Here is a 16228-nt window from a genome sequence, read left to right on the forward strand (position 1 = left end):
AACGTAGAAACATGGCCAGTGCCCGCTTTTCGACCTTTCCGGGGATCTTTTTTTACTGTAGTTATTCTTAGCCACATAGTTGATATTAAATGAGTGCCATTTGTTGTGTATCTTGGTATATATTTCCATTATTTTAGGGTACTTTTTTTATCTTAATAGACAAAGAAGTTATTTACATATGTCCTTTCAATGGCCCCATTAAGGGAAGAGTTTACATCACAAATTATCGTCTTTATTTAAGAAGTTTGGAAACGGTAAGTAGAATCTAAGACCATAAAGATGACCCTAACTGTTAAAGATAATGCTAAACTGTGTCTCTTCTCCCTGGCAGCGTTGCCTGTGGATCAGATTAACATGGGGGATGTATTCGCTTCTTGGCTCTTAATTTTTGGCTTATGCAGAGCTCATTCATCACTAACACCTGCATATATAGGAATAGGGTGGATTTAAAAAGTAAGAAGTTTTCGTCCTCAGAACACTGGGGAGGGGTTGGTAACTGGACCTATTCACTAGTTGGGAGGAGTTAGTAGAGAATAGTGGTTCTTTATCAGAAGCTTAACAGACAGTACAGATACCCTAGGTGTTCCGTGTCACAGCATCCAGGCCCGTAGTCCAGGTACAGTTGTAAGTTTTAAGACTTCACAGAGGAGGATGCTGATGCGAATCCCTTGTTAAGGCGCATTGCTCCAGAACTTTCCAAGTGGTCACATAGTACTAGATAGAGGGTTAGCACTCGAATGCCTATGGGATGACTTAGTGCCATTTCTACCTCTTCATTCCATGGCCATGAAGTCTGTGCCTTAGCATTTCGAAGAACGTGCCACTGGTGGAATAATGAGAGATGGAGACGAGGTGCTCCAGAAGGGAAGAGACGAGTGAAGAGCTGCCGTGGCTGTTGCCGAAGGACCTACAGTAGATACAGTGGGTCGCCGTTGTCCGGGCCAGCCTGAAGTGGTAGCTGTACTTGGGGGATTGTCCAAGGAGGAATGGATAGGTCTAGGGTCTGTGGAAGAGTAGCCCAACAGCAGTTTATACACAGGCGATATAGAGACTGTTGGGGGACTCCAGCTTGTGTGTCTTTGCTTTTATCCCATAATTTCTTTATGACTATGTTATTAACACCTTATCTTGATTAAATTGAGGCATATGACTAAGAAACATGGGCCAAATGGTGGTGGTACATCTAGATGGAGTTATAGACTGTGCTAGACTGCAGGGTTGAGATTTGAAACTGTCTTAATGGACTAGGGTATCGGAGTGAACCTAATTGATACAACATCTCGTGTAGCTAACATTTACTTTATACAAAGCTGAACCCTATTCAATCCAGGAATTGGGCATGATCTATGACAAAGTTAAAATCCCTATAAATTCAGCTAACAAAAGTGTAACGTAATAGCCAGCAGAACGAGACTGTAGTCCTGTCTCAAGTGTTGTGTGCAAATCCAGGTGCCATGTTTTAAGAGGGACATTGGCAAACCAGCGAGGGTTCAGACAAAGGGAACCCGGCTTGCGAAGGGGCTGCAGTATGAGCACTGATCAAAATAAGTTTCATCTGAAGAAAAGAAAATGGAAGGAAGGCATGACAGAGCTGCCTTGGAATGTATGGCTCCCAAGAGTCAAATTGGGACAGATTGAGAGATTTTATGCTAATATATGCAAGAGTCATCCAAAATGAGAATTAAAGCAAGTGTTGCAGTGCCTTTCCCCTCTGAGACTCTTGTTTTGTTGGCCGGCCACGCGTGCCCGGTGCCATTTGATGCTGTCACTGATGATGAGTTGGGGGAATTTTTAAAACCATGGTGCCATGACAAGTTTGTACGATCTCAGCTACGTAACCCAGGAAAAAACCGGTCTGTAGAAAGGAGGCTGGAAGGAAATAGCAGCACATGTGTCAGTATTTGGGACATCTGGAGAGTGGACTCAGGCATGCTCTGTTTTCTCCCCTCCACTTGGAATGAGCACGGGGGACTTTGGTAATTAATTGGGGAAGCACATAGCAAGCTTTAGCTGGTTTACCTATGGCACTGTAGGAGGTGGGGGTTAGCACCGAATGGGTACATCAAAGGCCCATTAGACACTGACTACTAATTTGTTTCTTCTTCTACTGTTTCACATAAACATTTTGACCAATTGGCTATAACATTTAGTCCAAGTATAAGAGCAAGAAGCTCATGGCAGAAAACATCCTATAAAGAAAGCCACGTAAGAGGTCATGCAAAAACCTTAAAACGTAGTCAGCATAGTGTTTGTTAAAGTCCTCAATAAGAACATCAGTTGTGGATTCTGCTGCAAACTGTGTTTGACAAAGAGCTGTTCTCTTACTGCCATTTTGAAGCAGAGACCTGTTCGTTTCAGGTAGGTAAACACCGCAGTGGGAGCGCGGTCTGACTGGGGAGTCCGTTGTCCCATTCGTCGGGGTGTCAAGGGCAAGGTTTCCTGCCTGCCCCGTTCCCCAGGACAGTAGAGGCACAGTGGTTGTTTCCTTGGATTGTCAGTGTGGCCCTGCTTCATGGCCATCTCCCCCTCCACTCTGCCCTGCATGCTGCCTCCAGCTTCTCCAGTCTAAAACTCCATTGGCTCCCCATGGCCCAGAGAATGAAATCCATTGTCCCTCACGTGGCGTAAAAAGCCTCATGACTTCTCTTGCTTCGATTCCCGCTGCTGCCGGTGCTGTCGTAAGACCATGACCTTCCCTTCTCCCAACACGCGAGGCCCCTCCTTGCCTCTGTATTAGTGCATCGCCCTTGCTGTTCTCACCGTGCCTGGAAGCCACTGTTTGTCCTTCAGAACCCACCTGAATGGCCACACCCTCTTCGGAGCCTCCTCCGGCTTCCTGGGAAGGAGCCCTTCCCTCTCTGGGTCCGCAGAGCCTCTCTCCACACCTCTCTGGTAGTGCTCAGTGCCCGAGAGCTGCCCCCTGCCCTGCTTTCCTTTCCATGTTTGTTTGTTTCTCCTGAGCACTTGTCTCCACCTCCGATTTGCCATCCTGCACTGCTTCCTCTTGTTCCGTGGCTGTCTGAGGCCAGGGATGCTTGTCTGTCTGTGTTTGGCCTTTACTAATGCTGAGTCCTTTTGGTCCTCTGTGCCTGGCTAGCACAGAGCCCAACAGACAGTAGGAGCTCAGTCAAAACATATTCTGTGAGTGAACTCGGGAGGGAACAGGCTTCATCGCTGTGGCTCGATTGCCGAACGGACCTCACTAAATTGTGGCATCTCAGATACCACCATTGCTCTGGAGTTTGGAAGTCTCATCGCCCCCCTTTGACCTTGAGGGGGCTCAGGAATTTGGCTTGGGGTCGATCTCCTGACCACAGTGGGGGCACTTTAGGCATGTAATACTCTGTAATCCGTAGACTACCAGGGGGAAGACGGCTTCAGCTTCCTTTCTAGGAAACACCTTGGGCTCAGTTGCTATAGTGGGTGAGAAAGGCAAAGTAACCCTTTGTGCATTCAGATGCTTATAACTTTATTCCGGAACCTTCAGCATGCCACGGTGAACTAACTCCGAGCTCGGTGAACGAACAACACAGAGGCGAGTAATTGGGGTGTGATATGACAAAGCCTTTAGTGGTTGCATAACGCTGCGAGGCTGTGAGGGAGACCGTGACTCACGGAGTGATGAGTCAGAGCATGCTTTGTAGAGCAGGTGATATCTGAAGCAAGTCTTGAAGAATGGAAACAGGTTCCTGGACAGGAGGGGAGAGAGGGAGGAGCGTGTCAGGTAGGGCATTTCCCTCTCACTTGTGTGACAATGCGGAGACCACCACACACGGTGGCAACAGTTGGGTGGTCTGTCGGATCTGGGGCACAGGGTGGAGGGGACGCGGGGTGGCAGGAGCTGAAGCCTGAAGAAGAGCCGGCCCCAAGAGTCTCGCAAGTCACAGGTCAGCAGCGCAGAGCTTAGGGGCAGAACCATGTGATGGGTGTGGCTTTCTGGAAGGGACACCAGTTGCAGCGTGTCTGGTGGATTAGGGAGGGAGACTGGAGGCTGGGAGAGCGACGGAAAAGCTAGTCGCCCAGGTGGGCAGCCGGGGCCTCGCACCGCTGTCATCACAGCCAGGAGAGAAGACGGCAGAAGGTTCGGGAGCATGGCGTGGCCATTTGGAGGCGGGACTTGGAGGATGGACCCGAGTCTAGAGTGATGCCTGTGATACTTTGCCTTTGAAATGGACCTCACGGGAGAAGGAACACGTCGGAGATGAGCCCCCGGAGATTCTTGGAAAATGTGGCCTTAATAGCTGTACAGCCACTGAGAAGAGATGTCTCCGAAGCATTTGGAAACGTGACTCCGAAGCTGGTGAAGTTGTTAGCACATCCGTGTTGGTGCAAGCTGCATACATCCGCACAATTACCTGAGAAGATGATGTGACAAGGAGATACGCGCTGAGGGGCACGAACATTCTCCCGAGGCGGGGCCGGGGTCGGGGAGCAGGAGAAAATCTGAGCGAAGGCTTTGGTGGGTGTCGGTAAAAGAGAAGAGGCTCGGAAAAGAAGGGGGCGGACCCCGGGCAGATGAATGAGCAGAGGCCACAGAGGGCAGTCATTAGGTTGCTGGGAGCCAGGGTGGGAACCCGTTCTGTGGATGCGTCAGTCTGATCGGCCTCTCTCCTCCGTCCGCCCTCCAGGCGGCAGCGAGATCGTCCTGCTCCTCCGCAGGGGTGTCTTCTGTCAGGACAATGCTGCCTGCTGGCCGCCCTCCTTCCCGCGCGCCCTCCCCCGTCTGGCCGCTCTGACAGGCAGAGCTGTCCTCTTGTCACTCCTGGGCTTTCTTGGGTTTTGAGGGCTGCCTTTCTTCTGGCCCCTTTCTAGTCTTTTTTTTTTTTTTAATAGATTTATTTATTTTTGCGAGAGCAAGAGTGAGAGCCAGGGGTGGGGCTAGGAGGGAGAGAGGGCACAGAGGGAGAGAATCCCCAAACAGACGCTGCCCAAGCAGGCGCAGGACTCGATCCCATGACCCACGAGATAAGGATCTGAGCTGAAACCGAGAGTCTGACGTTCAAGCCACTGAGCCACCCAGGCGCCTCCCCGCTTTCTCATTTCTTACTGCCTGCTCAAGAGCCCTGGGCTTTTCGCCTCGCACCCCAGATGCATGGGCCAAGGCGGGAGTCTGGCTTTCTCCGTCCCCAGGACATTCTTCTGGTGTTCCCGCTTCTCGGGCTGGTGCTGCTTGTCCCCCAGTGGCGCTGGAATCCCTGCCCCGTCCTCCTTTCTCCACAGTCTTCACATGTGCCCCCTCCAGTCCAAGGTCTTGTCCGGGCCATCATAGGGGCCACACATTGGCCTCCCTGCCCGCTGCTTCTCCCCACTCCCTTCTTTCTGCTCCTGAATTCGTCTTTATAGTTGTGCCATCCCCGTGCTCAGAAGCTGTCCGCGGCTCCTTTCCTCCCTCAGCTCCCAGGCCTTAGCTGGGGAGTGAGAGGCCCGGCACCTTCCCACCTCTCTCCTGTGTGCCCGGCCCACGCTCTGGCTCAGGTGCCCTACTCAGCGACTGCTACTGAAGCCCTATGCTTTCTCCTCCGGACTTTCCTTCAGGCCATTTCTTTTTTTTCCACCTAGAGCACACATTCATCCCCACCCCGTTTGAAAAGTTATTTTGAAATATTTAAGATAGGAATTTTATAAAGAAACCATCGCCCCTTTGCCCCAGAGACGATCCCATATGAAAGTGGGTATTTCTCGCTCGCGGTCACTCCACACAGCCTGAAACTAGAACGGGCTGTGGCCGATGTGTGGTAGCTAGCAGAGTGGAGGCTTGTAGGCCTTCCGACTGAGTAATGCTGATGACGTCAAATAACTTAACCATCATTTTCTGACGGTAAGTCAGAAACAGTGTGTTCTTCCTGGATTCAATTCAAGGCGAGATGTCTCTAAAAGCTAGGAACATAATGATTGCATTTTTCAGGCAGAGTATGACCCGAAGATTCTTTAGTACCGTTTAAGACCCTCTGTAAAGATGGCACTCACATTCCTCCGGAGTTGGTAAGCTATTTCTTCGAGGGACTAGAAAAATGAGGTCTGTTTACTTAGCCTTCCGACGGCTTACCGGCGTGCAGACAGGGCTTGGACAGGTGAGCTGGGAGGGCGGCTGTGTGTCAGTCAGACTCTTCTCAGACACTCGGTTCTGAAACGAGCTGGGAGCCGGCACTAGGTGTCCGCCACCTCGAGCTGGGCGTCTCACAGGTGGGGCGGCGCTTAGCTTCCGTGGTCACTCTCACTGGCTGCAGCTCCGAGCCTTGAATGCCGCCCTCAGAGGCAGATCTGTATTCTTTCCGGGGGGAGGGCGCATCCAGTTCATTACAGGGACCACCGACAGGATTCCTGGAGGGTTTTTCTTTTCATGAAAACACAATGGAGATTTGTGAGATTTTGTCCTTCTTGAAGTTCTTCGGACTAGTAGATCTCGCACCTCTTTTCCTTTCAAAGGGGCTGAAATAAGGCTAAAAAGACTGTAATAAGGGGCGCCTGGGTGGCTCAGTGGGTTAAGCCTCTGCCTTCGGCTCAGGTCATGATCTCAGGGTCCTGGGATCGAGCCCCACATCGGGCTCTCTGCTCTGCAAGGAGCCTGCTTCCCTTCCTCTCTCTCTGCCTGCCTCTCTGCCTACTTGTGATCTCTCTCTCTGTCAAATAAATAAATAAAATCTTTAAAAAAAAAAAGACTGTAATAAAACATCCTCATGGGTCTGTAGGTAGGACTTCAGTGGGAACCTAGGGTCGGACCGGAGGTATTATGTTAATTAAGCTCCTTATACCGCTGCTGCAGAACGCGCACTGTTTCCAGGGGAAGCAATGCCCACGGGCCCCTTGGGTTCCCTTGCCCCTTGTTGCCGTGTGTCCTTCCCAACCCGCTGTGCCCAGATTTGAGAGGCTGTGGGTGGCTGGGCCCTGCTGTGCAAGTCACATGCATTTAATGCATTAGTTCCCTCGCAAGTGCAGGCTTTCAGGCCTCAGAGTCTCCCCGTCCTTGGGCAGTTCTTTTTCCTCTCAGGTTGACTTCTCCTTCCTTCCCCGACTGCCTCACTGAGCAACCCTCCATGGGCTGCAGCCGGCCTCCTGTCTTGTGCAGCGGAGCAGTTAAAGCCCTCGTCGCTGAGCTCGCAGGAACCGCACCCCTCACTACCTGCTGCTCATCTGACAGGAGGGGCCTAGCCGCCTTTTTTCCAAAATCAAATTCTCCTCCTGGAGCCTTTTCTCCTTTCGTCTTTTACTCGTAGAGCCTTTGGTCATTCCGCATTGTCCATTTGTGGTTTCAGCCAGTGGTGTGCACGGCAGGCGCAGGCTGTCCCCCATGAAGCTTCCGTGCTGATGGGACCGACAGTGATCGGATAATCACACGGGGTATGACAACAAGTTGTGCCGAGCGCGAGGAGCCCAGGACCGAGTAGTGCAGGAATGCAGCTGTTCGAGGAGCCTGGGAAATGGTTCTGAGAAAATGGTGTTTGACCTCTGGTCTGAAGAATGAATAGGAATGACCTAGATGGTTGCCAGGGGGTGAGTGGGGAGGACCAGCTGAGGGAATGGCTAGAGGCACTGAGACCAAGGGGAACATGAACAGATGAGCCTGGGGCTGGGTTGGGGGCAGGCGGAACAGCAAGGAATGAGCGGGCGGTGGGGGGGGCAGTTGGCCAAGGGCCTGTAGACCCTGTTAAGGATGGAAGTGTTTGGAGTTGAGCAGCAAGAAACTTTGGACATGATTTAGGCAAAGGAATGATAGCATCGGATTGACTTCTGTCCGCGATCGCCTATGCCGCTGTGCGGAGCGCAGACTCCAAAGGGAGCACCAGTCCGTGCAAAGAGACCGCTGTGCCTGTTCCAGTGGTCCGGGGAAGTTGGAGAGGGGGTGATAGATGTAAGACGTAAGATAGATTTAAGGGGTGAATGTGGGAGAAGATGTCAAGGATGACTCCGGGGTTTCCAGCCTTTGTAGTGGGACAGATGGAGCAGCCGCCACTGAGATGCGAAGAGAAACATCAGGTGGTTAGTTCGGGACATTTCGAGTTTGAGGGACCTTTGGAATCTCTCCCAGTTCTGTAATTCCAGCTGCCTCCTGGTTATCTGTACTTGACTAATTTATCATCACCTTCAAGCCAGTGTGTCTCGAAGTGACAGTGTTCATCTTTCTCCAAAGCCCCTTTCTGTGTTTTTCCCATCTCTTGCTGGGATCACATCTCCTGTCTAGGCTAAATCTAGGTCCTTGCCGATGCTTCCCCAGTGGCTCACGTCTCCTCCTTTTGCTTCCCTCTTAGGTCACTCCACATTCGGGTTCTCCTGTCTTCTCAACTTGCCTTAAATCAGTAGCTTCCAGGGTTCCCAGGATTGGGTGTGGTCCTTTCCTTAGGACTGCACAGCGCTCAGTACTGCCAAAGGGATCTTCAGAAAGCACCGGTCTGTCCTCGCGCTCCTCTTCTCGAAACACCTTCCAGGGATCCCAGTCACCCTGATCCAAGCCCTGGGGTGCTCCCAAGGAATTCCCCTGCCACCCTGTCATAAGCCTGACCAGCTGTTTTGAAGTGTTGTGTTTTATTTTTTATAAACTTCCCATGCTTTCCCACATGTGTGGCTGATGTCACTGTCACTTGCTATTATTCCGTCCTGTAAGGCTCATCTGTAACATTGCTGTTGCCACAGAACCTTCAGGAAAGCCAATCAATAGGAAATTGTTCTGCTTTCCTCTGATGTCTCATCCTGTTAGTCTGGACGTGGGCTGTGTTTTGTTTTGTTTTGATGGCTTTTGGTACTTGGAGCCTGGCATCGCGGCTCTTCGGGTACACGTGTCCCATCTCCCATTCGCACAGCACTTGTATCTTATTTATCTCTGTGTTTCCTAGTATCCAGGATGGTTTCTGCTATTCAGTAGACACTCGAGAGAGATGGTAAATGAAGTCATCTTTTTAGATTGTTCTGTTTACTATTTCAGATCCTTAGAGGTGCAGAATTTTGAGTTCAAAGGACCTTTGAGAGTTCTTCAATATTTAATGATACTTAGATAGTAACAACTCAGGTTTCTACAGAGGTAAGCTAATTTTCCTATTTCTGGATCTTCCAGTTTGGCCTGCTGGGTTGTCTGATCTCGAACCTGTCATTCGGGGAGAGCATGGCAAGGAGCCTCATTAAGCTGTGGGCGCCTGTGGTCAGGAACTGGCCAGCTGTCCTCAGTTGTCCCATTTTCTGGGTTGTGTTGGGTCAGGGTTATCAGAGCTATAGAATTTTCTCTATTCGAGGACAAAGAGCGGTGAGGTCTCATCTTTTTTGTTTATATTCTTGCTTCCATGTTGATCTTAGGGTATCGGACCTTTATTTAGTGTCTAATCTGTGTGTTTCCAGGTATAAGTTTGACATTTAGGAATACACTTGGGCACTTGTAAATCTCAATCCAAACAGAACAGATTTCCTGGTGGTATGTTTTTAATAACTAGATTGTATTGAGAAGTAAACACGTTATAAAACACAGCTGTATATGTACACAGTTACATATAGAGCAGTGTCTTTTTTTTTCTCTAGGCATTTGGCTTTGAGTCACAGAGCGAGGTGTCTCACCCCACGGCCACAACTAAAAAATGCCTCCTTGGGGGTACAAAGGGAAAGACCCGTAGCTGCTTGTGAGAGTGCACGGATCTGCTGCATTCGCAGAGCACAGTTATGTCTTCCAAACATAAACCTATTCTTTGTGATAATAAGAATGAATTTCATTGTTTTCTAGCTACCATGTGACAGGCTTAAGTCCGTGATCTATAATCATCCCTACTTTATAGATAAACGTGGCTTGCAGAGGTTGTCCAGCTAATAAATGTCAAAACTCTGCTTGAACCGATTTTGTTCAGTGCAGGAGCTCACTCTCTTTTCCCTATGCCACGGTGACTGTGCTCTTGCACTTTCTTTAACTTTCTGTTTTGAAATAGTTATGAATGCTTGAGAACTTGGAAAACTAGTGCATTACCTAGCTTCTCCAGTCACTATATTGCTTGATCAAAACCAGGAAATTAATGGCACCGTATGGTTAACTGAGACTCTGACTGCACTTGAGCTTTACCACTGTTTCATGCACTCATTTTCTCGTGGGTTTCTGCATTTAATTCTCTGCCTTTTGATCTCATGTATAAAATCATGGAGTCATGCACTGACAATTGAGATCTGCGACTGTTGCTGCCCCTGTATAATCACACCCTCTTTCCCCACACCCTCTGGAAACCATTTCTCTGTTCTCCATCTCTCTAATTTTATCACTTCAAAAATGTCATAAACGGACTCCTACAGTATGTGATCTTGTGAAATTGGCCTTATCTGCTACTCGGCATGATGCCTTTAAGAGCCCTCCGTGGCGTCGTGCGCATCCATAGTTCCTTGTGTTTGTGTAGCTGAGTAGTAGGGCCATAGCATGGATGCACCCGATTCTTAGGCTTTTTGAATTTCTAGAATACCCATGAGCTATATTTCTGCTCTGTAAAGAAATGCTTAGTTTTTGTACTGTACAAAGGAGAAGGATTTCAAGTAGAACCCAAACTTTATTTGTATCCCCCCAAAGGAACATCTTCTAAAGAACAAAACTTCAAGAAGCACCTTGAAAGTATTCTCTTTATTATCAAAGTCATCACAGCACTCAGGAAAACATGGGACTTAACCAATTTCTGTAGGCCTCCTTATCTTTGTCCATGTGGATATGTATCTTGCATTACTGTAGCCAGTGTATTTTGTGTGCTGCTTTTTTCCACGTAAGCTTATTTTTCCACGCACTGTGATTATTTTCGGCGCTGTAGGCTTCGTCCTTCAAGCTGAGTGACGTTGTTTTCTCCATGCTGATGGCCCCTCTGGCTCCGCTGAGCATCTCCACACATGTGACTGTTCGTCCTCTTGTGCAGTAGCTGTAAGATAAGCTCTTCAGAATGCAGTTACACAGTCAAAAGGCTGGGACCATTTGTCTGGCTCTTTTGATGTGTGTTCCCAGACCTTGGCTCAAATCTCAACCCTTCCCCCTATTTACCGAACAAGTTACTGAAGCTTTCTAAAGCCTCAATTGCCACGTTGGGAAACGGGAATACTATACCAACATCCGGAATGGCCGGGAGGATAAAATCCAAGCGATGAGGCATGCGGAGCCCCCATCACGTGCAGAGCCCCCGTCGCAGCACCTGGCACAGGCGACTCACTCCATGCATGGCAGCTGCTGGCAGCTCGTGATGACTGTGGTGTGACATCATGAATGTGATTCTGGCTCGCCAGCACCTGTACGGACCCCTTGCGCCCAGCATTGGATGAGGAATGACAGAGAGACACCGCTGTGCATCCAGGCCCTTCTCGGGTGGGAGATGCACCCGGGCCTCAGCTAGGCGCTACTTCCAGATGTTTGGTTCCAGGTGTGGGGAGAACACGGACCTGTGCATTTCTGGCAGATACGGGAAAGCACGTGGCGCAGCCGCAGTCTGAACCAAGCCTTGTAGAACTTCGGAGGTGGGAGTGGTCGGTTGTGTTCTGTCTACTCAGGAAGCCGAGCTTTGTTAGAGGCGGTGTTTGCCGGACCAGGGCTTAAGCCATGGGGAGACATTTGGTCGTTGGGGAACCAAGATCACCCTCTGCAAAGAGAACACCGTGCACGGAAGCGCAGAGGCCTGACTGGACTGTGCTTGAGGAACGGTGAAGGGTGTCACGTGGTTGGGAGTGCGCACCGGCGCGGGAGAGAAGCCTGCGGAGGCCAACTGGAAGTGACAGCACGGGGCCCTGGAATTGTGTCCCTAGGAGTTTGGTCTTGATTCTGTAGGTGCCGCGGATGTTCTGGGGTGCGTCTTGGTTGCGTAACTGGCTGTTCTCATGCTTGCCCTTTCATGTGTGATCTGTACCCTGTTTTTGTTCATAGAAAGTGGTAAAAGGGGCCAAGGTAAAAGTACCCTAAAGCATATGGTTTTTTGAAAGTGGTTTTGGTGTTTTAATGATACTGACGGAAATATTGACTTTTGCATTTTTGTCCATTACAGGATTCTGCTCTAATACTTGATGTTCCTCTGGGTGTGATCTCCAGAATTGAAAAAATGGGAGGCGCGACAAGTAGAGGCGAAAATTCCTATGGTCTAGATATTACTTGTAAAGTAAGAGATTCAGTACTTTCTTATGTGAAAAAAGACACATTAGTGTTGAATGATGAGTAACAGTTAATGGGGGTTTACAAAAAAAAAAAAAAAAAAACAATCAAAGACCCTGGTTCATCTAAGGCCCGAGAATGGTCCTTCCCTCATGATCAGGCTTCTAAAACCTCCTGGGGAAGTAGTTCCTATTGAAGAGACCTGTGGGGACTCAGACCTGTCCTTCTGTCAGCTTGACTGGATGGGAAGAAGACTTTATGGATAGAATTTTCTCACTTTCTAGTTTTTGCCCAAGTCTGCTCCCAGTGTCCCGTTACGTGACGTGTTACCAGCTGGACACCTTCACACCATGAAAGGAAAGAAAATTGCGAGAGAGTTTACCCTCCGTGAATAGGATATGCCTCCAACTACCTTTTTAACTTTTGCTGAGTTTTCAGAGGTCATGTTTTGCCTGCCATTTTGCGTTGGCACAGTGGGTAGCAGAGATTTAATGATAATACCATTTACTCAGCTGTAATAGTAACTGCTCATTGAGCATCTGTGTCGGTGCAGACACGTGCTAGGTGGCGTCTCCATTTTATCCTTATAAAGCCTTGAGCCTAAGAAGAGTTCGGTCACTGAGCTGAGATTACCCGACAGATGTCAAGGTTGGGATCCAAATACATTTTTCAGACAACGGGGTAACCCTTCTGGCAAGAATATGTCCTTTGCAGGTATTACGAGTCAGATGGTTACAATCCGAATAGAATAATAATAGAATCGAATAATGTCCAGTCCCAGAAGGAGCTGGAAGGGGTGTGGAGGTCTCAGTGGTTCTCACAGCTAGATCTGGGAGATTTGACCTTGGCTCAGGCACTGTGATTTCTTAAAACTCATCTCCTATAGTTTTGTTTTGATAATGAATATGGTATGTTCGTTTTATTGTCTCCAGTTTATAAAAGCTGAAGAAGGACTAGTGCACTCCATCACAAAGCAAAGGATTCTGTGGTCATTAAGCCTGAACTGAAATTCTCTATCACTACCCACTTTGGCTTCTTTTGGTTTTTGTTTTAATCCAGGCTACCTTAAATGCCTTGTTTATGATCCCAGCTACTGTCTTCACTTTGGGGCCTAGAAATACAGGGATTTACTTTGAAGGAAGTAAAGTTTGCATTTTGCGTAAAGGCATCCATGGGAGTAGAGCGTTATGTTATAGTACTTAAAGGGAAATGGGGTTGCTAACATTGACGACCTTGAAAGTGACTTTCATTCTAACAGAATTTTTTTTCAAAGTGCTGTTTGTTGCCTTGTCAATAGAAAGAATTTGTATTTAAATATCAGTGTCCCCAAAGTTAATAAGATAAAGCACATTCTTACCCTTTGGCTGTTTATTATAAAGACAAGGGGCTTCGGGAAGACTCACCAGGCATGACCCGCAGATGTTACACAGACCTGTAATTTTTGGAATTAGCGCTGAGCCCAAAGACGACGGCCTAGAACAGTGATAGAGCTCAGCCTCTTCATTCCTTTATCTCCCTGGGAGAGGCAAGTCCCATGTCCTCAAAAGCAGACCCGAAGGTGATAGAAAAGGCAGCTGCTGTGGCGGGGCGGTCTCGCAGAGGTCAGCCCCAGCTGGGGTCTAGAGCCCTAAGACCGCTGTTGCTCCAGGGAGACGGGTTGTTCTAAATCCTACAGATCTGGTCCTACTAGCTCTGGGCGCGGGGATTTCTGCTGGTCATCAGTGCCTTTCAGCTGGGGGCTGTAAGTCCCCGTGGATGTCGTCTAGCAGCAGAGGACAAGATAGCTCTGAATATGTGAATGTTTACACCCAGGCACCACACCAGCCCCTGCTGACAACTTGGAGCCTTAAGGGGCCGGGGAGACGAAGCCCAACCTTAACCACCAACAAACCTCCTGTCGTCTTCCGTGCCTCGCCCCTGTTTACTCGCGTTAAAGGCTGTGGTATTTTGAGGTCAGCCGCAATGGGTGGTGTTTCTCTAGAGATGCGTTATAGGAATGACGTCTCCATAAAGCAGCCCTTCTGTATGGTAGCGTGGCAGGGGGTTGTTCACTCGGACTCATTTATTACAGCGAGGCTTGGTGCATCGCCACGTGACCCACTTGTCAGACAGGCCGAGGTGGGGCTGTGAGGCTCTTTGGCCACAAGGCTCTTTCTCAGGGGCCCTCCCCTGACGAGTCAGCCTTACGGAGACCAGGTGGAACTTACCACTTAGGATATGCTCATATTTCTGTCGTAGATTTGGTGAGCTGCCGCCCGTGAGTCATTTGCCTTTTCCATTTCAATTTTCTTGTTGGCAAGATGAGGTAGTAATTCTTTCTGTCCTTTAATTACATCTGAATCAGATGGCAACCAGAAGTTGCTTGAATCACTTGCGCTTTGGCACACAGAACGCAGTTGTTGGAATCACGGATGGCTCAGAATAAGTGGTTATCTAGAAATGGTCTAAACTCCGGCCAGGTGGTCGTACAGTGATAGTGCGGCGTTATCAGCTGACCCCAGACGGGGAGGGGAAAGTTGCACACAGGTCTCCGAGCCCCATGGAGCCTCGGCTGCCCAGCGCTGTGCTGGCGGCTCGGTTGTAAAATCCTCTGGAGGTGTGTCATCCCCCTGAAATGATTATTCCCTTCCATTTGACTACCGCTTTGCATCATGAGCCAACAGCTAATATCCCGGTTTCCTTGGAATATGTTGTGAATCGGTTTTTGGATTTTATTCAGTTCTGTGCTTCTAGAAATGAAAGCACAGAATCCTAGAGGTGGCAAGACCCAGAAGGTGCCATCTGTATAGAGAGCGGGCGGTCTTGGGTCACTCGGTCAAGGTCTTCGGGTCTAGTTCTTTGTACCACCTCTGCTGCCAGTGGCATTCTGGGATGCCCCGTATGTAGCAAGGCCTTTGCTAGTCCTTTGTGCCAAAGGGTTAGGAAGCTTTACCCGTGCTCCTGAGATGCTACATGAAAAAACACTTTGAAAAAATGTAAAGATCGTGACATCCAAAAGGACAGGGACCAACCCAGCCGCCTCCTTCCCGAAGTCCCCCAGGGTCCAGGATGGAGCTCATTTTTCCGAATTGAATTGGTGTTTTGAGTGTTCAGCCACTCGATCACAGCACCGTGATTGATTCAGGAGACAACCTGAACAACTCTGGCTTTAAAAGGAAGGCAGAACGTTATATATTTGATAGGTGATGCAACTTGATAGTTAAGGGAGCTTTTGTTGTTGTCGTTGTTTTTGGTTTGGTTTCAGTGTATGAGAAGTTTTTCTTGCTTAGCAAAGAGATATGTATTGAAAGCCCCTTTTAGAATCCAGTTTTGAGCGTTAGTGTTTAGTTCATGAAAGCACAAGGGTACTCCTTTGTGGTCTGTGTAGAACACTGATGGGAAGAACAACGTTCCGTCACGTGGATGAGAGCGTCCAGGTGCCGATCATTTCCTGGTTGGTTAGACTGAGACGAGAGAGGAGCATGAGGGAGGGGCAGAGAGCTTCCGCATCGTCCGTGTTGTCGCGACATGTTTGACAATTTTGAGCTCCCATGTGATAGCAGGTGCGCATTTGAAAAGTTCTGTGAATAAAACACTCCTCAATAGTTAAAATACCACAGAAACCAGTTGAAGGAGACACCGTAGATGGTATGCAAGGCCAGGTTTGATTTTTCCTGTGAGAAAATGATTTTAGCTCTGTCTTCTCTTTAATACTCGTTGCTTTGTCTTTACATTCATGACCGCAATGGGAGTATTTTGAGGTGTTCTTAAACTTAAAATGGGAGTATTTTGAGGTGTTCATTTCCAAATGTCACACAAAAACAAAGTGATTTTCTTAATAATCTAGATTAACTGCCCTTCCAGGTAAGTGAATCTTCCGCTCCTTTAGTTGAAGAGATGTTTTGCTAAGGATTGTCACTTGATCTGAAGACTGAACTGTCAAATTTCTCTGCTTCCCCTCCTCCCCCCAGGACATGAGAAACCTGAGGTTCGCGCTGAAACAGGAAGGCCACAGCAGAAGGGATATGTTTGAGATCCTCACAAGATACGCCTTCCCCTTGGCCCACAGTCTGGTAAATTCCAGGGTTCTCCACAGCGCCGGGAGGTTCTCGGGTGTCTCCCCTTTCATTTACTCTCTGCGCCGCGCTCCCCGGCCTGCTGTGAGTGCCAGGGTGTTTA

General features: G+C 48.8%; 1 protein-coding gene across 7 annotated transcripts in view; it reads left to right on the top strand.

Moving 5' to 3' along the window:
* Positions 1-16228, top strand: part of MTM1 (myotubularin 1) — an 89201-nt gene that overhangs the window by 27390 nt on the left and 45583 nt on the right. Inside the window, exons 1-4 of one of the 7 annotated variants that reach the window (XM_032329806.1) lie at positions 184-254; positions 8918-9013; positions 11967-12077; positions 16021-16122. In XM_032329806.1, the coding sequence (XP_032185697.1) occupies positions 12021-12077; positions 16021-16122 (159 nt within the window). In that variant the 5' untranslated portion in view covers positions 184-254; positions 8918-9013; positions 11967-12020. The other 6 variants (XM_032329808.1, XM_032329805.1, XM_032329803.1 and 3 more) reach the window with 6 other exon arrangements.

The sequence above is a fragment of the Mustela erminea genome, chromosome X (genome assembly GCF_009829155.1).
Source record: "Mustela erminea isolate mMusErm1 chromosome X, mMusErm1.Pri, whole genome shotgun sequence".
NCBI lineage: Eukaryota > Metazoa > Chordata > Mammalia > Carnivora > Mustelidae > Mustela > Mustela erminea.